Genomic DNA, 21,703 nt, shown 5'->3' with positions numbered 1-21,703 from the left:
GCACTACAGAAAAATAGATCTCCATTACAAAATGCTTTAAATTTTCTTTTGAAAGGAAACCATTGTCAGTTACAGTCTAGAGAAAAATTGTCAGATAAATCTCTTTTGTGTCCTATTCATAAGCAGATTGCTTATCCTTCAGTTTTCATTCCAATGCAGTTCTACCTGACATTCATTAAGAAACACTTATCCGTGTTTTTTTTTCTCAAAGGTTGAATATTGCTCAAAAAATACATGTGATTCTGCCTTTCAAAGGCATCTTCACAATTTATCCTCAGACTTTCCATTAGTAAATTAAATGACTTCTCACAATTAATATTCATGTTTTGCTATTCATCTATAATAGTCTGTGCTCAGAAATGATCTTGTAGACTATGATATCATATTTGCAAAAGATGACGACAAATTTGCTTCTACCAACAAAGACTTTTTAAAAGCAATTGTCATTGTATGGTTTTCTGTGTATGGTTAAGAGCATACATTATTAACACTGTTGTCTTTTTATGACAGTTTTACCATGAAGCAAAAAAACCCAACATCACATGTGTATTGCTGGCATTCAACTTGCATTGCAGAGGGAAGAAAAGTTATTTTCTTTTATTCTACATGCAGGTTGAATATTAGGGAAGAAACCTGACAGGTTCAGCATAAAAATATTTCCTGCCTTGATAGCTTGATAGGATTATATACATCAAAAAGGATTATAAAACTCCTTCAAATAATGCCTCTGTGAGAAAGGATCACACAAGAAGTACAGTGGAAAATATCAACAGGAACGCAATGCAGCCCTTTTCATGTTCGCCAGGGATGTCACTCATTCGTGACAAGTGATGCTAAATCTCCTTTGTCCCCTGCATTAACCAGAATGAAAGGTTGAAAGACATATTCAAGAGAAAAGCACAAGAAGAAATGTTCCAAAATTTGCGTTGTGTATTTCAGCAAAGTAAGTCACTTAGTAGCTTTCTTACTATGCTGTGCGGAAATTATGTAACTGATCAGAAGAAATATGCCATTTCTCTTCCTACTGACTCCATAGCTTTTCCCTTTGTCCTCTCATTTGTGTTCTAAGGGAAGAGGTGATGTCATTTTGCACATGAATATAGCTCAGAATACATAGGTACCGTTAATTAATTAGTCTTCTCAACATCTGTAAAAGTCTGCTATGAGTTAATATTTAAGTGATACAAGAAAGCAAACTTTTGCCCTATTTGCTCTAGAAGTTACATGCAGTCAGAATTCGCAAGGAAGAAAAATATTTCTTAGGAGGCATTATTCCCACTCTGCATCCTTCTAACATGAGACAGCTCCTCTCATGCAGAGTGTTGGCAAGCAAGCAGGGCACATCAAAATTCATCTCACCTCACTTCAGCCTCGTCTAAGCTACTCATCGAGGCTCCCTGGAAAAGTAATACAGAGAAGGGTAACTGGAGGAGGAGAGGCATTGAGAGCCCGATTATTTTAGGATGGATTGAATCATTCTCTAGAGATGCCAGTCTCTCTCCGTTGACTTTGGAGGTAGTTTAGATGGCTGAAGTGAGGTAAGCTGACTCCCTCCCAAGTGAGCAGCTCTCAGAAGTGATCAGGAGCCCAGCAGCCAGGATGTGGTTGGGCACAGGGAGAGCAGAGGGCCTGCTAGCCTGTTACATGTAACAACACATAGTGTGCCAGGAAATGTTAACTGGGCATTTCCAGTGTCACCTTAACCTTTCCAGTAAATCCTCCTCCCATAAAGGCCTTTTAATGGGCAGAGGAACTCCTAAAGAGAGGAGGCACGAAGCACTGGGAATGCCGCATCCGCACCAAGCCTTGCCTTGTGCCTGCCACCTACACCCAGAACCAGCCACCTACCCATGTCAGAGACCAAGTAGGACCGCAGCCTCAAATCAGCTTCTTCAGCTTGACAAAAGTCTCTGCCTTGAACTGATGCTCCAGACCTGTGGGTCTGTTTTCACTCCTTGTTACCCTGCTGATCTGAATAGTCCCACTGAAAAACGCCCAGTCCCACCGCTAGCCAATGTACTTTCCAATCTTACCGAGCAGATGAACCGGCAGCACATGTGAGACCACGGAGGGCCTAAAACATGACAAGGGTAAACATGTTTGAAAGCATCCCTTTCTGTGCAGCTCTACTTCTGAATGCAAAACTAGATATTTTAAGAATAGCAAAAGATGTCTCTCTTCACTTCAGTAAAGATTATGACGCACATTCAAGGTGAGGGGAAGGAGGCAGGGGAAATCAGGATTATGACGGTTTGAACTGTTCTCTCCCATCCCATAACGATGAATAGCAAATAAACAGACTGGTGAGGTTTTTGCCTGCTCAGGCAGCAAGGCGGGTAGTTGCTTCATGTTTACCTTGTGTGTGTGGAACCCCCTAGGTCTGGACTCTACATTACAGCCTCGGCTAAGTTGGCCATAGCCCTGGGAAACCCAGGGTTTCCCCACCCTGTCCAGACATCAGCACTGTTCTAGTCTATCACTAGCAGAGGAACAAGTCTCTCCTTTTGCTCCCTTGAGACAGAGTGAGCATCATTGACATCTCTAATACAGCACCCCTTGGGCTACCAGGACTACATCAAAGACACCAAGGCAGGAATTAATAGAGGGGAGAGTAGGCATTCTCAATTTACCTGCTAAATGTAAAAAAAACGTTTCTGGTCCTTTCATTTTGTTGTGCCATTTTAAGCAGTTGCATTGCAGTTGATGAAAAGGACTTTATACTTCATTGTGGTATGTGTCTGCTATGTCTTGACAAGGGTTAAGAAAGTAGCGCTGAAATACCACAGCATTATACTAAGCATTCCTGTTTAAGGACCACCTTCTAAACCAGGGCTGCGTTTCAGCTCAGATCAGATGAACTATCTGCTAAAACTCCTGTTGGCACTTTGCCCTTGACCCCATCCCGTGCCTCCTCCCGTCACCATGTTACATTGACCTGTCTTGTTTAATGGTGCTAGACTCAGGAAGATGGTACCTTGTCAATAATGAGAGAGATGAAGCACACGTGCCCACGTATGGTATTTGTATTGTCTTGAACAGTCAACTGGGATTTAAGAAGTCAGGGAATAGGTATACTCTCCTTACAAAGCAGGTTGAAGCCTTTATATTCCATACTCTTGTTTTTGGATTTATAGTTACAATCTGTAGACAGCAGAGATTATCTAATCTCCAACCCTTCCTATGATTCTGCATTTTTTTTTATTTTCCTAGGGGAAGAAGAACTGTGTGGAACTGTTTGTGTCCCCACTGAACAGAAAGCCAGGAGTTTCTGAGGCACTCCCATCTGAAGAAGTACTGCGTTCCCTTAATATCAACATTTTGCATCAGAGTTTATCCCAGTTCGGAATAACAGAGGTCTCCCCTGAGGTTGGTTATCAATGTTCTGACCTGTAGTTTGTTACAGATTAGGCAGTTATTGCATCCCTGATAGTTTTCAGGCTGAGGTTTTCAAGCACGAGGCAGGAAATGTGTAAGCTAAGATGGCATTCTGCTATAAGGCAATTATACAGCTAGCCCTGTTAAATTACTTTAATAGTGCTTCATTAGGCTATTCAAGCATTAATATCCAGGTTCTCCTCATGCAGCTGTGCTACCATTGAAATCAGAGTTTAGATCCTAAGCATGCATCAGTTGCCTTAAAGGAAGAGGGACCAAGGACTTTTTGGTCTATTATTGCAGGTTGGCAGGTATAACAATTTCAGTAGAGATAAATGAAATGCAGATGTCAGGTGTGAGCATTGCTACCGATGTAACTTGTGTCTGGCATGATTTTGAAAAACTGAATTTGTACGTTGTACCCTTGCTTCTTTCTGTTCTCAGGAGAAGTGAGAGATTTATTTTGTTTACCTGCTCCAAAAAGAGGGCAAAAATAAAACTTGTAGCTATTATTTGTATGACTACATCCATTTTGGGGGGAAAAAAAAATCTATTTCAAAGCAGAGACTGCACTGCCATCTCCACAGTGTCCCAGACATTACCAGTGAGATGGACATCTAATTCTGGGCTGACCACTTAAGCTACGCAAGGCAAATGAAAAAGAGTGAAGGCCTTAAAGCCTTTAGGAAAGTAAATCACTGAGCTCATAGATGCGGTCACATCACATTGCATTTTATGTAGTGTCTTAGAAGCCCTTACCTACATGTAAAGACCCTCAGAATTCAGTGTGAGCTCCAAATAACTTCAAACGTGTTATCAAGAATCAGCATTTTCCACAGAATCTCCCATTTTGACAGAGGAGATGTCTATGTCCAAAAAGGTGGAAGAAAAGAAGAGGTTCTGATGAGCTGTTTCCCCGTATGGGTAAAGAGTTCCTGGTTTTTTTACATCCAAACCTATGTTTGAGCCACTGCTGAGTTAGTACTGGCTGTTATGTTGACCTGTATTTCTACTGATTAGAAGAGATTCTAACTCTGTTTAAGAATCTGGAAGATGCCTTTGGTACAAAAAATGAAATATAAAACCAAGGCCAGTTTAATGCAATTTTACATGCTCTACTACAGCAGCCTGCCACTATGAAACTGAGTGGATTCTCATGTTTTAGCTGTTCTAATACAAAACGAAGCCAAGCAGTGCTGTCCAAACGTCTTATCAGGTCTTTATATTGCCCATCAGCCACCTGAGCTAAGCTTCCTTTAGGTCGGAATTCCCTTTGTTACTGAAGCATATGAGTCTGACGGTTGTGATAGATGCAATTATCTGTTCCAAGCACATCAGTTACAAATAACACTTCAGGTAGACATTGGACAAGAACATACATGAATAATAGATGAATGCAGAAATGTCACCAAGCTATGAGGAGATGCTGGAAAAAAACGCAGCGCTGAACTCAAGATCTCATCTTGAATTAGATACATTTCAATAATCTGGAGTGCTCAGATTTTTGAATTTTCTCTCTGGAAAAAAAAATAAGTAGACAACCAGAATCATTTAGAAAATGATATTAGAATGAAAGTTTTGCAGGCTCAAACTCCTAATACTGTTGGAGAAACAAGAGATTATTTTTAACATTTCAGTTGCTAGCAGATTATATAGCTAAGGCCCTGATCCTGAAAAAATCATGCAGCTTTTCCCTAATAGGTATTCCTTTTGGATCTCAATAAATTGTTTACATGTGTAAGACTTTACAGAAAACACCAGCTAAAAGACAACAACATATAATCTTCAGTTGCTCAGCTACTAACCAGTTGTTTACTCTTCTCTCAGCTTGCTCTAAGAACAAATTGTGCCAAGCAAAGTAACAGCAAAGAAAATCAAAACAGGCAAACCTTTGAAGGAAGATACAGTTATACAAAGCTTTGCATAGCTTTGAAACATTATTTTACCCATTGTGTGTGTGTATTCCTTAATCCTAATTAAATCATGAGCTAATAAATTGTACACTTTTCCACCAGAAAGTCTGAATGCTTCACAACCAGTATCGTATGTGCACTATCAGGGTATCAGTGCAGAATGGAAGCATTATCCGCATCTTTCAAGGTGGGTGGCTGACACAGAGGTGTTAGGGCTGGAATTTGTCTCCTTTTTTAGCTGCCTATTTCGGTATGAGCTGCCTAAGGCTTGAAAGTCTACTGACTCTCTCTAAAGTAAACAGAAAGAAAGATATGTTCAGCAGGCAGTTCATCCCACCTCTGACATACCTCTCCTGAGATTGCTTAGTTGACTTTTTCTAAGTCTTTGAGTTGAAGTCTTAGCTTAAACTAGACCCCCAGCTGTAGAGGGTTAGTGGTGGGGGAGATTCCCCTGTCCTAAGAAACTTTACCAAGAGTATGTAGGAAAACCCACGTGGAAAACTGAAGGTCTCTGCTTAAAGTCTCAGCTCGTGCGATACCGTGAACAGCAAAAGTCTCAGTGGATATAGGTGACTGGGACTACATTTCCATTCATTCCAGTAATAATTTTCTAGTTCACATCTGCTGATGCATTAATCACTGATGATCTATTTTCAATTAAATTGTCCATCTGAAAATTCATGTCCTAGTTTCTTACTCTGCAACAACCGAAAGAGCAGATTCCCTGTATGCCTTTGCTGTAGGAACCACTAGAGTCCTTTGCTGCCTGGTGTAGAATGGGATATGCACCTGTGGGAATGTGAAAGTTTAATTTAATGGAGTTGTTGCCGTTTCAGGGATCCAGGGAAATAGCAATACCTTCCATATGTCCTTTCTCTTCCAATGGCCCACTGTAGTTGTAGCATTTGCTCTTTCATTATGGTGTAAAGTTTGTGTCTGAAGTGGAATTTAGGATTGTGTTCTGCTCCATGATGTGTGTCAGGGCCAGGAGCAGACTTCCATGGAGCAGTCCATGTTACTATGTTGTGGGAATCCTGACTTCCTAGTGTCTTTAACTTGTGCTCAGAGAAAAGAAGAAAATAGTACTGGATTTCAGAGTTTAGTAGAGTAGAAGAGAACTTGAAGTGGTTTAGAATGACAAAAATAACTGAAGTTACAGTACGTAAAATAAGGGTTACTGTTGTTTGAGAGATACGCTTACTGCCAGCTGGGAAATATAGCACTAAAGGAGAAATTTCCAGAGTTCATGCCAAAATTATGCAATCCCAAAATGTAGCATTACAGCCTCCTTGCACAAGGCTTCTCTTGGTTGCCTTTGAAGCGTGTGATATTAACTTCTTAGAGAAGAAATCAAAGGAAGCAATCATGCACTTAAAGCATACAGAAACTGTAAGTCATTGTAAGGACAAGTGATCAAAACCGATAGCTTAGAAATTACAAATACCTAGACCGACAGAGGCACCCGGGAACAAAGCAGAGCACAAGGACGTGCTCCTGTGATCAGGCAAGGCAGACGTGGCGTTACACCTGCACGGGCGCACCCAGAGCACCCACCGCAACAGAGACAGGAGCCCTGCAGGCCTGCCAGATTTGGCGTGAAATCACAACATTTTATTGCACATGCGTGTAAGGTAGAGCCTTTGGGGAGGCTTTGTCATGGGAGATGCTAAGTGGCTATTATCCTGTGTCCTGGAGTCTGAAAGGTCACCCATGTTCCTGCATGTTTTCACCGGGGGTGGAAGTGATTTCTTGGCAGACTTTCCTAACCTGCCTTAGCTAACATAGTTAAAACAGCAGAAAAAAACAAAGCAACTCAGGGTGAACTTCAGTGAACCCTTTTTCATCTTAAGTTTGATCCCCAGCTCCCTGTAAGCTTTCCTCTGAGCTCAGAACTACAGCGTGCCATGCTTTCATTAGTGTTTCAGCCCAAGGAACTAAATGGGGTTAACTGACCCAATCTACAAATTCAGCTATTTTCCAGTGAAGACTTACCTTTCCTGGCAGCTCCTGATACCTTGGCAGGATCTTTCAGTCACAGATTTTACAGTGACTATTTCAGGTCAACGTCTCTTGTTATTATGAGCGGGCTGCTCATTTTACTTGTTTGTAGAAATAATCCACTAGTTTTCCATAATAAGACCAGAACGGCCAGAGTGGATTTTTAATGTCTTTTTTAATTAAAAAAAAAAGTTTATAAAAAATGATTTTTCTGAACACATTTGTTCCAGTTCAGAGCAAAGCAGATACCTGTGCAGGCACTCTTCAGTAAGGTTAGCGAAAGAATGGGATTAACAATATATTGATTCTTCCCCACCTTGAATTATGCTGAATTTAAACTGTTTAAATTAACCTGGCTAATTGTGCCTGAATGACTCACCTGACTGTGGAGACTCCTTAGGGAATGGAATCAAACACTGGGGGCTGATGCTCTTGATGATGTACATGATGATGAGCCTTCCTCCCTGCAGCCAGGTTTGCTCTGGGACCTGATGGTGCCTGAGCTACTGGAACTCCCCTGCCATCCTACCTGCTCTGGTATTCCCCCGCCTTTATCAGTTGTGGCTTTTTGTAGCTTAGTTTGAGTTTATCTTCCTGCTCTCTGATGGCAGTGGTACATTCCCACTCCTCAAAAACTATACAAAAGTGTTAGTGGATTCTCAGGCAGGAAAAGGTTCCCAACGAAGTGAGAGAATTGAGAATGAGTGAGAAAATCAATTGACTGATGTTCCTCCATGCAGGAGGCTCATTGCCCATGGTCGTGGACAGAACTCCTCTCTTTTTTGCTTTTTTCTCTAGCATTTGGCCATCCTGCGGGCTTGTTTCCTGGGCGTCAACAATTTGTAGTGAATATGGCAGTTGCCGTCCCTCTTATCAGTTCTCACAGACTGAGGAACAAAGTTCTGAATGGGCAGCACTGTCCTTTCAGAAAGCAATTCCTTATCATGGTGGGCGTGAGATGACTCAGTGACTGTAGGTCACAGCCTCTTCTGTCACTAGGGAGCAGCTTAAACTGCTGTCCTGAAGTTAGATCCAGGGCAAAGATTTCTTTGCTTAGGTGAAGGTACTACTAAAGTGTCTCAAAATGGTGTGTCAGTTATGTCTAAGTTGTGGCATACATTTTTTTACCCTTTTTAAAGCATTTGTTGATATTCTTTGAACTTTATCCTTAGAAAGACAAATCAGGGAAAGACATATCCTGAACATACGTACCATTAGACAGACATCATAGAGATTAATTCTCTTAGACTCAGTTATGTATACAAAGTCTATTGTAAAATATTTTAAAAGTTTTGTGACACTAATGAATTACAGTTAGTTGAAGTCTCACCCATTGAGTCAAAAAATCCTATTAGCTCTTCGTCTACTTTTTTTGTTCTTTCAGTGAAGAAAAAAACCCCATATAGTCACTTACAAAAGGTCAGCACGGCCAATTCTCCTTCAACTCCTGCTTTTTATCTAGATTTCCTCCTGAGACACCTGAAACACCGGAAAGCCATCAGGTAACCCACCCAGGGTCAAACACTTGGTTTATAGCTAATGGGCCAGAGCTGCAGCTGCTGCTGTCGCTGTGGGATTCCCATGGAGCTCAACAGGAGCAGTCCCGAGTGTGGAGCAGCTGCAGATTTGGGCTTGGAGCCAGTATTGGGACCCGAGCCCTGTGCTGTGAGCACAGCAGAATAACCTTGCTGTGCTGAGGTAGCAGATTGCGGGGAGAGCTGCACCCCGTTAGAGTGGCAATGCTGTTTGAATACGTCCAGGAACAATTTTTTGCAGAAATATTTGGCAAGTTTTCCAACTTATCTTTGAAAGCCCTGGTTTTTAAGTTGCTCACTAAATGCAAGACTGGCACTTAGAAACCTTGTTAAACTGTCACTACCTGCAATCCTTTTAAGCCCAGATCATGAAACACTGCGTGATTACACACACACACACTAATTTTACAACGTCTGTTTCTATAGTGTAGCAGAATGGGAACCATTCTGGTCCCTAGGGCTACGACTTGCAAAGAAAACTCTTCTTTATTGTGCTTTCAGTTCTAAAGCAGTCAACTCCTAGTCATACACATGCAATTTTTTCAGGAAGTCTCTGTAAATTAACCATGCTACCAAAGACTTCTCTAAATGTTTGTATTTTTGTGGCAGTATGATCTGTGAATCGTCTCGCATCCGCACTGACTTTTATCTGCGTTGTCCTGGCCCTTTTCAAAGCAAGCAGCCCACAAGCCTGTGCTGAAAGGAGGACCGTGAAAACTATATCGGGATCCAACATGCAGCAGGTTTCTGTCAGCTTGCCCTCTCTTCCTCAGGCCGTGCTCTCCTCCTCCTCAGCAAGCCTTTCCACATGAATTCAACGTCATCAGGACTTTCTATGTTTGGGAGGCTGATGCACCCAAGGAGTCTGCTTGATATATTAACTGTTCAAAAGGGCAGGCTAATCGCTGGTTAATCAGCCTTTGGGGCGTGTAAAGTGCTACAGGGTCCCTGCAGTTACACAGCTCCTGTGGGCAGCTGCTCATCTTTAAATGGCGGAAATCTTTCCTCTGTGGAAAACTCCCAGTTCTCTTACACAATGTCCCCAAAGAGGAAAAAAGACCACCTTGAGATGGGAAGACAACTCACTCGTTAAACGAAAAGTTTAATTAAAGCCATTAGGGAATTTCAGCGAAAGGGAAACGCCAAGACCTTGAACATTTACAGTGGAAACCAGAATTTAAGAAAGTCATTTTTACTCAGTCTGCAAACTGTACTGAAAATACACAATTAAGAAAAGAAAAGCAAGTAGCTGAAAATTGGGAGAGCAATGTCTACTGAACTGCGGTCACAGAAACACAAGATGACATACCTTACTCTAAATAGCATATAGCAGATAGACTGAGAGTACGTGTAACCCTGTTTCTACTGTCAGATCTCTGTTTGGAAACATAGTGAAATTCTGGTAATTTAGTACCCCAAACAAGTCCCCACACTGCAATAAAGCCAAAAATCAATGCTTGTACAATTATTATTATTTCATAAACCCCAGGAGTTCCCCAGGAGTTCTAGAAATTTCAGTGTGCACAGCTGTTTTAGAAATGTACTATCAGCAGGAACCCAACGATAACGAGATTACTTTAAGCATAATCAGAATTATAGATAGACAGATAATGAGATTACTTTCAGCATAATCAGAATGTGTTATGTACGCACATGTATGTGTGCGTGTACTCTAAAGGTGACGGCGTCGGGGCTTCCCGGCTCACGAAGGCAAATCGGCGCCTCACCTGCTCTTCGCTCCCGTGTCAAGTGTAAATAGTCCCGAGGCTGGTGCGTGGGGTGCTGGGGCGGGAGATAAGCCCTGGGGAGAAAGAGGCAGGGCGAGCGGTTCCCTCAGCCCACGCGAGAGCGCTGCCCTTTTGCCTGCTGAGCCAGGTGGTTTCCAAGAAAGACCTCGGGTCTTGTTTGCTTACCTTCAAACCGGCCCATGGCTCCTGCTGGAGGGTTATCTCAGCAGCCACTGAGAAGGTCTCGGATCATCTCACGTAGCGTTAGGACCCCTGTGTCGCACTTTAGGGACACACAGTGTGCAGGCGGGGTGCGTAGCCGAGGTGGGTATGCAAATAGCAGCGTTCAGAGTGCCATAGACTGTGGAATGTGAACTGTGACAAAGCTGAGGAGGGTGATTAATGTCTGACGAGAGCTATTTAATCTGCGCACGCTGCTGTGTAACTTTTTTTCTCTTCCTCTTTCTGTTTTATTGCTTAAAAAAAGAAAAATGTTTTGCAAGGCCAGCGTGAAGCAGACAAAATCTGGAGCAAAGAAGGATTTTACGCGGTTGTCATATTTCTCAGCATCTTTGTCATTCTAGTAACTTGTTTAATGGTAAGTTTCCTTTTTACCTTTTTTTTGCTTTTCTTTACTTCATGCTTTTCTCTGTCTGAAGGGTAGAGTCACACATTCTTTATGAGAGGTGTTTTCTTAAAGCTATTAAAAACTCAGCTACAAGGTAAGAGTTGGTCACGTCCACAATGCTGTGAAGCCAAATTTTCAAGACCCCCATTTCTTGGTGTATTTTGCGTCCAACTGAAGAATGTAACTAGAAGGAAGCTGAAGAAATAAATAATGGTCTCTTAAATCTGCAGAGTAACTGTGCAGTGACGCGAGTGATGACTTCTCAACCTTCTTACTAAGGTCCCAAGATCCCTGAAGTCGCATTAGCTGCCTGTATTTCAGTTTTATTGGATAGTAAAAACAACACCACAATCAACAACAATTGATAAAATATTGTCAATGCACAGTTGTTAGAGTGTGTGTCAGTATTGATGTATAGAATATACAAATTTTAAACTGAAATCACTAGTAAGTACACGAAGGAGTGATTATATTTTTTAATAATTTTGCCATTCACATTGTATGAGGTCCGTGGCCAGGTTTAAGGGCATTAGGAATACTTCTAATATGCTGAATATGAGATGTGCAAGGGTCACACAGAAGATGAACAACACTCCACCACCACTGGCTTTCATAGGGTAATTTTTGCATTTTTTTTTCCATTGTTGTATCTCACATGTTTTCCTTCTCTGAATTATATATTTCTTCTGTGGTGCGTACATATAAGGGTTTACTGATTCCTGTGGCATTCTCAGCATTTATGAACACATAGTATCTTGGAGTCTTTTAAGATATTTTGCTTTCAAATACATTTAGTTTTCTTTAACCTAGATGGATTTCCCACTTCCAACCTTAAGATGGAAAGAATGTTTAAACTGAAGATATTAATAAACGATCACATTTATAACAAAGTCTTATTTAAGCTTTTAAAGTCTCCCTAAGATTTGAAAAGCATTTTTTCTCTCACAAAAAATTGTTGCTTTGTGTAACTTTTACTTCCTAGTCATCTCCATTTCTCCGTGCCATCTCATTCGAAAATAGCAGGGTAACTCTAGAAGTAATAACTTTTACTCAAACTTTTTACTTTAGAAAAGCAGGTATTTTAGTCATTACTGACTGTTTAACTGGAAGGGTATAGAAAATGCTGTCAGTCCTTGTCCTGGTACTGCACAATATTTTAATTATTTGGAATGCGTAGATGGCATTGGGAATTGCAAACATCATGGAGGACAGTATCAGAACTTACAATATTCTTAAGGTGCTGGAGAAAAGATGGGAAGTAACAAGAATGCTGCTCAGCAGGGACAAGAACTCTAATTGTGTGCATCAATACAATGTAGGAAATACATGGCAAAGCAACCGTTCCGCAGGAAAGGTTCCAGCAGTACCGCAGAGCACACACTGAAGTAAATGAGTAACATCACGTTGTTGCGAAAATTACAGTTCTTGTCCTGGGATGTATAAATGAGGATATATGATCTCTAAGGTCTGCATTTGACTTGGCTCTGGTAGTTATTTGGTTATAGTGTTGTGTCTTTCTCATGCTATGTGGTCTCTTGTGGAAAATGGGAGCAAGTTACAGTAGGGAGGAGATGCAAGAGTAATCTGAGATAGAGAAGGCATGGAATAATTTGGTTTATTTATGACAAAGAAAAGAAGAGAAAAAAGGAGAAACATGATAGTTCTCAAACATGGAAAGTTTTCAAAGGCTGTGGTAAGGAAGAAGATAATACTTTCTCCACTGCGGATGGGAAATGAAGCAGGTTTTTTTGAAAGGGTGATTTGGCTGACTCATTAGGAACTTAGTTATCAGAAGGGTCACTACATCCTGGAGTGCATTGCTTGGGGAAGCTTGGTAGTTTTCATCCATTAAGGTTTTACACAAGCGTCTGTCAGGAATAGTTTGGATATAGCTGATCTGGAGTTAGGGAAGAGGTAAAGACTAGCAAACGCCTTGAACTCCCTGGTCTTTTTTGCAGGCATTTCCCTTTCTGTCCCCACCCAGGTCCAACCTACATCTTATGTGTGCTGCTGTTTAGACCATGTAAATGGACACTGTCTCAAATTTTGCCTTGACCTGCTGATACATGGAGTATGTGCAATCTAAAAGGCTAACAAGCAGCACACATTGTTTTTCATCCCACTTTACATGTGACAGAGTGGCAGATTTATGAAAACTAGGAATTCAGTATTTCAAATTCAGCCATTGCTATCTATCAGACCATTCAGGTTTAGCGTAAGGTGTCAAGGACGATCCAAAGTGCCTTTGCCTGTAGTGACCATATCAGACAGCCAAAACGAGTCCTCTTTTTTAAAGTTACAGGGTAGGCACCTCTTTGTCCATAGGTGGTCATTTGTAGTTTAAAAAGTCCAAAAGCAGAAAGCTTAGCCTGCATCTGTAGATGATGTGGAAGTGTCCTTCAGAGTGTGAAGTAGGAAGTAGTTTAAGTGATGATTGTGATCATCAACAGTGCTCAGTGTAAAGCAGCTGAATTGTCAGTGTCAGCGCTTTGTTCTACAGAAATTGTAAAACATGCAGGCTTGTCTTTTAACTGGGTTTTACAAATCATGATGCTTCCCTGTGTGCAGAGCGCGCACTGTGCATTAACAGCTTTTAGGCTTCTTAATGCTTTGTTGGAATTTAACAAATATCTGGCCTCTATACATAAAAATCTACAGTGCAGAGTATTACTAAATGGTGAGATCAGCAGGACAAGTGCTAAATTCAGACTCGTAAATTGTACCTTTGAGGATGTTCTCTGTATTTACTCAGCTAGCCCTCATTGTGGTGGTATGAGAACCTCTTGGATCCCAGGAGGGATTCATCATATGTGGAAGCCAACACACAGCTCATTGCTGTCCCCTTCAGTGGGCCCAACCATGGACTCACTTCCACTGGGATCATCATACATTGTTTATAAAGTATGGCAAGCAAAGTGCTAAGTAAGAACAAATATTTTTAATGCTCCTATGTGTGAACAGTTCTCCGTATTTTTTATTTTACACAGATAGAGAAATAATTGAGTCATCACCAAATTTAATAAATAACACAATTTGACAATGGGTTAAACTATTTGCTATTATATTTCTTATTAATTTTGCCTATTTTAATAAACCCACATGTTTGCATATCTTTTTTTTTTTTAATATGTATGTATAAGTATCCGTTGAGTAGCCTGAAAAAATCACCTTCGGATTATGAAATATTTGTAGCTACTTGTGGTAAGAGGGTTCTCTAAATGTTTTTCTTTTTCCCACTAAAAAAAATGAGTCAACAAGTAGGATTTTTTTTCATTTAAAATAATGAAAGACATGAACCTTGAGCAACCTGACCTGTGAAAGATGTCCCTGCTTATGGCAGCGGGGTTGGACTAGGTGATCTTTAAAGGTCCCTTCCACCCCAAACTATTCTATGAATCTATGGTTCCATGAACTTTGCCTTGTCAACAAATGGTGAAGATCTAAATTTTTACCACTGTCTTGGTTGTTTTATGAATTATGAACAATTGTTTGATGTTTTGGGGAGATAGGTCTTTAAATGATAAATATTTTTTCATCTTCGTGATTGTGTTTTGGTATTTCTTTAACAAGAAGAATATTGAATAACAAAAAAATGCATTTCAGCATCCAATTTTCACATGACCTATCACCTGTTATTAAACTTACAAGTTTCAGGATTCATAAAATGGTGCAGGACTTCTGAAAGCACTTTGATAGCAGAATATGTACCATGAACTAATATCAGCCTAGCAAATTCAGCTTTTCCCACTTTAAAGATTTAAAGCAAAATTAGCAGTACATATTTTAATCATACTGCAAGAGTGTTTAAGCCAATTTGAAGTTAGAGGGTTTTAGTATAAACTAGTCCTAGATTGTCTGAATTCTTTTATTCTGCTTCTGTAGATCTTTTTATATTGTGTTCAAATCATGGTATCGAAATGGCTCCCAGTAATGCATCAAACAATGTGACTAACACCTCTCCCGTTTTTGTTCTTTCATCCCTTCCCCAGGGTCTGGGGTAAATTTTATTAGTCAGTCTTCTTCTCATGTATACACACGCACAACAGCTCTGCTCATGCAGAGATACACACACAGCCTCACACGCATGTTGATCATTAGGGTGAACTGTCTTAATTTCCATGGTTTCTGTTTTACTATACAGTCTTGGGTGTCCTAAATGTCTTTAGGCAGATGAGTTTTTGTATCACTGCTCCACATAACCATTGCCAAGATGTTTGTTCTGGAGACATAGTTATCTCATTGGGATTTCCTGTCAATCTCTGAAGATGAATAAAAGCAGTTTCCACTGGTATTTTGAATGGGTAGGTAGGAGGTACTGGCCAAGCTAGCACCTAACATGTCAGCTTTCCTTTGCAGAAATCTGAGCAGAGATATAAGGAGTGAATGTCATGCTGTCAGCACCTTGTCATTCTTCCATCTAGGCTCAGTAAAAGAGGAGTCAGAAAGAAGAGTTGTGTTCCTTTTGGATTGTGGCTCTAACCTTAGGCTTAATACATGAAAAAAATACAGATAACCCACCCTGTGACTCCTGGAAAATAGTACTTCATGTTGTTCAATGCCTCTTGATTGAGGCACAATGAATCTGAATCTTCTGAGGTATCAGTAAAATCCCAATTTTCCTAATTTAGGGGCTTCATAGCTGTTTCCATCCACGACATGTTTAAACTGATTTGAAATATAAGTACAACTAAGTTGTTCCCTTTGCAGAGCTTGCTGATTGGGTTGACCCCTGTCTTTTTGGCCATTTCTGTTTCCTTGTCTTTCACCTGGAATTTGTTAAAAAATAGATGGCCCTGACCACGCTTTCTGAGGAAAGCGTGTTAGCTCTTAGATCAAATGTGGTTCTTTCTTTAGCTTTTATTCAACTTCTGCTGGTGGCAGGCTGTCTTTTTTTCCTAGTCTCTAATAATAGAGTATTAAAAAGGATATGAAATAATACTTGTCCAAGTGTTTTTAACCCAAACCCATCATTTCCTGGGTCTCCAAGGAACGAAACTGTGTCAAAATATGTCAGTGACAAGAAGGTATGGTTAACATTGTCATGCCTGTGAATGTCTGAGTTGTATATCTGTGGGTTACCAGAAACAAATAAGACCAAAGCAGTCACTGAAGGAAAAGAGGGTTAAAATATTTCAAGCTCCTGTTTTATCGTTACTGATAGCTCTGTCCTTGCTTCACAGTAGGGCAGTTTATTCTGAAAAATAATGGCAAAGAGCAGATTATCTTATCCATGCAATCTAATTCTAAACTCTTTCTGAATGAACAGATGGTTTATGTAGCTAAGCCTTGTTTAATGGGTGTATTGCTAATGACATTAGGTCAGTTCCCAGCTAAACCTCTAATGCTAATCCTTGAAAAAACAAACCCATCAGATATATCCAGTCTTCACTGGAAAGCTATGGAGTGATAGATATTTATGTGGTGCTAGCAGGGCAACGGCTGTCAAAGAGCCTCTGACTTGCAGCAGAAAAATGCTTTGGTCTAGGCTTTGTCTTTATGGCTTTGCAAACCAGGATTCAATTCAAATGCTTTACGGCAACACATGAGCAGAGTAGAAGGTATAAGAATATCTGCAGACACCTTCAAAAAGCTGTGTAAGTGCCTTTCACCCACCTCCGCACACAATACTTATGATAGTAATTCTCATAAGTTTCATAGGTTGTAAGGCGCATTTTGAAAATGCCACAACCACGATGCAGAATCATTTTTTGCAGTCCTCTGAAGAGAGATAAGGTGTGTTAAATAGGTGTAACACAGGTTCCTCTGGAGAGATGTTACTGAGCACACACTACCTGCCGGCCCTCGCCAAGCCTGCGTACAGCAACGGCAGTGTGGAGTTCGGTGGAAGAGGATCAGTACAACTTCTGAAATGCTTTTGCTGCAGATATCTGACATCCAAGTTCATAAGCAGTAGGTGGACAGAGAATCCTGCTATTAAAGTATGTTCAGACATCAATGTCTTGGTAAGCGTAAAACACACTTTTCTGAACAGATACTTAAATAGCTTCATAGGCCACGCGTTGCTTCAGCTTTATTCCAGAACAGGTTATTTTTCTCTGAGGATATTGAGGGATATTCTTGCCTACCATTACAAAAGCAGCCTACTAGGTTACTCTGTTCAACCATCAGCTCCATGTAAAATGAGTAAGAGCTTTTAAGAACATCTGCTCTAAAACTAATCGAGGCTGGTATAATTAGAGACATGTACCTGGATATATCGTAACCATCTATTTTATTTTGTGCCATTGTCTCTCTTGTGTTAAAATTCTTCCAAATTTTTCTACAATTACTCTATTTATCAGTATTTCCTTCTTCACAGTTAACTATTTTCCATTCTATGTTATTTGCCCCTTTAATAATACAACTGCTGGTATTACAAATAATTACTGGCTCACAATGAGAACTGTTAAAATCTCTACCGCCCACGTGGACGCACTGTGGTTTATGTAATGAAAATATTTACCCTGTTGTGGGAAACGCTGTGTAACACAACTTGTGGCTTACCTTCTAGGAATGAAAGCCACGTATAGCAATCTTATCCAGCATTTGTGATACTTGCCTTGCCTTGTTTACCAGGGAATTGAGATCAGGCTTTCCTTTTTATTTCTGTAGGTTCTGTACAGATTAAAGGAGAAGATCCAGTTGTCACTGAGACAAGAGAAGGAAAAGAAGCAAGAGATCCACCTCTCGCCCCTTCCCCTGCCGACAGCTCAGTCCGAATATAAGACCACCAACAGCATGGTCCAGCCTGAACAGGCTCCAAAGGTTGTCAATGTTGTAGTGGACCCTCAAGGCCAATGTGTTCCTGAGCTCAAACCTCCCCTGTGTGCCAGTCCGTCTCCTTTCAGAATGAAACCTGTGGGGCTCCAGGAAAGGTAAGATGGTGCCCAGCATGTTCAGGATTTATTCTGCTTTGCTATCCTCATGCTGCATGATTTCATATGTCTCTCTTCTGTTGATGAATGACTCGTCATACAGACATCTGAGAAGTGGGATTTTGGTGTGTTAACATCTGTCTCGTGGGTATTCTTTCCTTTCCTTTTCTTTTCATATGAGCAAAGGTCCAGAAGTTTGGGCTGAGATTAACTGCAGTACTGAAATTCTTTTGGCAATTTGTTTTTTCCCCTTTCCAGCAATTACTCCAAAGAAATAATTTTTCATTTTCCATTGATTTTTGCGTGGTTTGATCCTGGAGATCCTGGCAGAGGGCACAAGGGCTGGTTATGTTTTGTCAGCAAAAGATGTTCTCATTGTCAGGGAGTCCCTAGCACATGGGAAACTTAGAATGAAGAAATACTTACACCGACTGAGTGCATTTCCCAATCTCATGCAGTGTTTCCATTATCACCTTTAGATAATTTTTCTTCTTAAATCCAGCTTTTCATGGTGGTTGGGATACAATCCAAGGTCTATAGGCTTTACAAAAAAGAGAAAGAAGTGATTAGTAATGAAACTGACCCTTGTGTGCAGCTCCTTAGAAATACTTGGGCACCAAACCTTGCCGCTCATTCTACCTTTCAAAAACTGGGCCAATGCCCTTTTTATAAAACTAGATATTCTTCCCACAGAAGAATGCACGCTGACATCTGTCTCTCCTTTCTTAGAAACCTATATAATTTCTTGCCTGATGGCTGCAGGCTGCTTTCATAAAGCATCAGTGCTCTGAATAACTAACGTAGCTTGCAGCCGTGCAACTGAACTCTCCTACCCTGGCACAGACAATAAATGAAAGAACAGACGCCACGCAGATATGACGGGGAAATCAGAATGAAACGGAGACCAAGCGGAGCCCCGTCTGTGAGGGCTCTCCGACTTGAGCAGTAACCCTGATTGAGCTTGAACCACGGGATTTCAATGACAGAGATTTTATCAATGGCTTTGTGAGGCACGGACAGAGCTAAGGGAGGGGGATTCATTCTTCCACGAGTAAAAGATGCTGAAAGGCAGAGCTGCCATAAAACATGTAGTGATATTATTGCAGCTAAAAATATAAGGAATGGAGGAAGAAAGTAAATACGTTTTGATAGTTGCTCTAATTACACAAGACCCTAAAAATAAAGCACATGAGCATGGGGATCCCATAGCTAGTTTATAATACCTAGTATCTAACATAGTATATGTAATAGTTGAGAGGGATTGGGGTGAAGAAATTTGTAGAGGGAGTTTGTACTTAAGGACTGGGGAAGAAATTTTTCCATTGCTCGAACAAAGAAAATAAAAACTATTGATCTAGGATCTTAATTTCCACTACTGCAGATAGGAACTCAGCATTTAATATTCTAAAACCAAATTTCCTCCTCTGGAAGGACAAAGTTCTGAGTCAGATGTGTCAAAATGGAGAGCTGAGATACAAAGAGGAAACTAAACCTGACATTTGATCAAATAAACCGGGCTTTTCTGTTTCTACTGTAAAAGAGAAATAACAGGCCATTGTGAAAAAGTGAATGCAATTGTGATAACGTCCCATTCTGCAGTTCTTTCAGTTCTTTTTGTCATGTTTAACACAGTTAGATTTCATCAGGCCAAGTCCACTTCTAAGAAATGGTGGTTTAAGTTTATTTCAAGCTCAGTGATACAAAGGTCTGGGGACGTGAAGGAGAGAATTTTAGGGAACGGTTGTTTTCTCTCCCTCTGATACAAGCCGTTATTATTATATATATATTTCTTATTTATTTACTATATCCTGTACGATGAACAAATTGACACACATTTTGACACACAGAAGCATTAGAGGCAAAAAGTAATAATGCAGGAACACATTTTGCCTCAGACATCATCTAATGACCAGGTATGTGGACAGTTTAAAACCACTCTTCACCTTTCTGCCTCACAACAACCTTGCACTGGGCAACCTTGGGCCATCCTCATTACACAAGGGAGTGGTGGAATTTACAGCATGGGGCTGCGCACTGCAAGCAGCACACTGTGCACAAAACAGTCTGCTTGCAGCCCTTTTTCTGTGAGTATGGAGCCCTTTTTCAGGAGTATGGGATCAAGCCTGGAGGTCGCCTCCTGCTCATAGCCACAGCCTGGGGGCACCCATTCAATAATGTCTGCTACCCTGATTTTGGTGTCTGCCAGGGGAAGAAGCTCTTGGCAGGCTACTGTGAATATGTGGGTTCCTTGACAAACTTAACATAGAGATTCCTTTGGCCAGATGGCTTGTCAGCGGTTTCTGAGCAGTATTTTCTAACTATCCAGACTCCCTGGTTTGATGCCTTAAGTGCAATCCATACTCATGAAATGCCTGGTATGACACAGAGCAAACTGTATCTTTTCAAAGAGAAACCAATGGACCATGGGCCAAAGCAGGGAATGAGCCAACCACTGTGGTTAGCCATCTAGATGGGAAGTTTGTGACAGTATCACTGAAGGATGGGGCAGAAAAGTTGGATGATGCCCACCTCTCCAGCTCTCCCGGCTCTGCACACTAGGTGTTGCTTTGAGGAGCACACCTAAATGCAAAAATATGGTGGAACTGAGTTTTCACAAAGCACCGTATCAGCATCTGGCTCTTTGAACCTTTCCGTTCTTAATAGGAATAGCGCTGGCTGGGACAGAGGCAGACAAATTGTTAATGGACAACTGTCCGTGGATCAAAATTTTTTTTAGGAATTTGTCCAGCTTCTTAGAACGTATTGTGCTTCTGAATGCTAGAGCCAAGTCCACGTACATTTTCCGCTGCGTCGCTGGAAAGGCTTTTACTCATCTATTTCTATGTCCGTTTGCACTAGCAAACGCGTGGAACGCCGCGGAGGGTTCGCGTGTGACACGCAGGGTGCTCGGTGCCTCGCTGAACGCCGTCGTGAGCCATTCCGGGCGCGGGGAGGCTGACACCTAGAGGTGACAGCTAGGGGTGACACCTTGAGCAGGGGGGCGGCAGCGCCCGCAGCCTCCAGAGCTGGCGTCGGGGTGGCCTGCGTCTTCTCCTCTTTGGCTGTAGCTCTTGCAGGAGGGAAGGTGGTCCAGCGGCCTCAGGAAGCGAGTTATCGCCCTGGGTGCTGATCAGGGATGTGTGTCCGTGTGCGGCGTGTGGTTGGGGAAGGGATGGAGCAGTGGTGGCCAAGAGTGGAGGATGGACCGGCAGGAGTGGAGGTGAGAGGGCTGTTGGACAAAAAGGCACTGACCCTTTCCTATTACAATTAACGACAGATGCTGGGGCAGGCAAGTGAAAGGCTGTCTTCAGAGCCTCCTGCCATCCTACGGGTTGCTCCGTGCTGAATGTTTCAAAGTTACTTTCTTCTGGTGTTTTCACAACTGCTGCTCCTTTGCAGCAAGACCTTCTCCATCGGAAACCCACACAGCGTTGTTACTGACCGAGGGAGCAGGAGAGTTAATGTTATTCTCCTGTGGGTGTCTTCAGTGATGAACAGTCACAATATCATAGCACCGACACCTGAATTTAGGATGTAAATGATCCTTTTCCCTATGCAATCCATGAATATTGCATCAGGGCTTATTTTCATAGTTAGGCTTTTATAGGTTTATATGAATAATATATACTTTTTCCTTCAGCAGAGTAAGACT

The 21,703-nt window shown here is 41.3% G+C and overlaps 1 protein-coding gene across 2 annotated transcripts in view; it reads left to right on the top strand.

The window, feature by feature from the left end:
* The window catches only part of PTPRR (protein tyrosine phosphatase receptor type R), a 156,482-nt gene that overhangs the window by 77,251 nt on the left and 57,528 nt on the right, over window positions 1–21,703 (top strand). For both annotated transcript variants that reach the window (XM_074573229.1, XM_074573239.1), the window contains 3 exons: window positions 3,211–3,366; window positions 11,036–11,146; window positions 17,789–18,051. In XM_074573229.1, the coding sequence (XP_074429330.1) occupies window positions 3,211–3,366; window positions 11,036–11,146; window positions 17,789–18,051 (530 nt within the window). The remainder of the gene's footprint in view (window positions 1–3,210; window positions 3,367–11,035; window positions 11,147–17,788; window positions 18,052–21,703) is intronic.

Source organism: Larus michahellis, chromosome 1 (assembly GCF_964199755.1).
Source record: "Larus michahellis chromosome 1, bLarMic1.1, whole genome shotgun sequence".
NCBI lineage: Eukaryota > Metazoa > Chordata > Aves > Charadriiformes > Laridae > Larus > Larus michahellis.
Note: the sequence above shows the minus strand (reverse complement) of the source record. Positions and strands in the feature narration are given on the sequence as shown.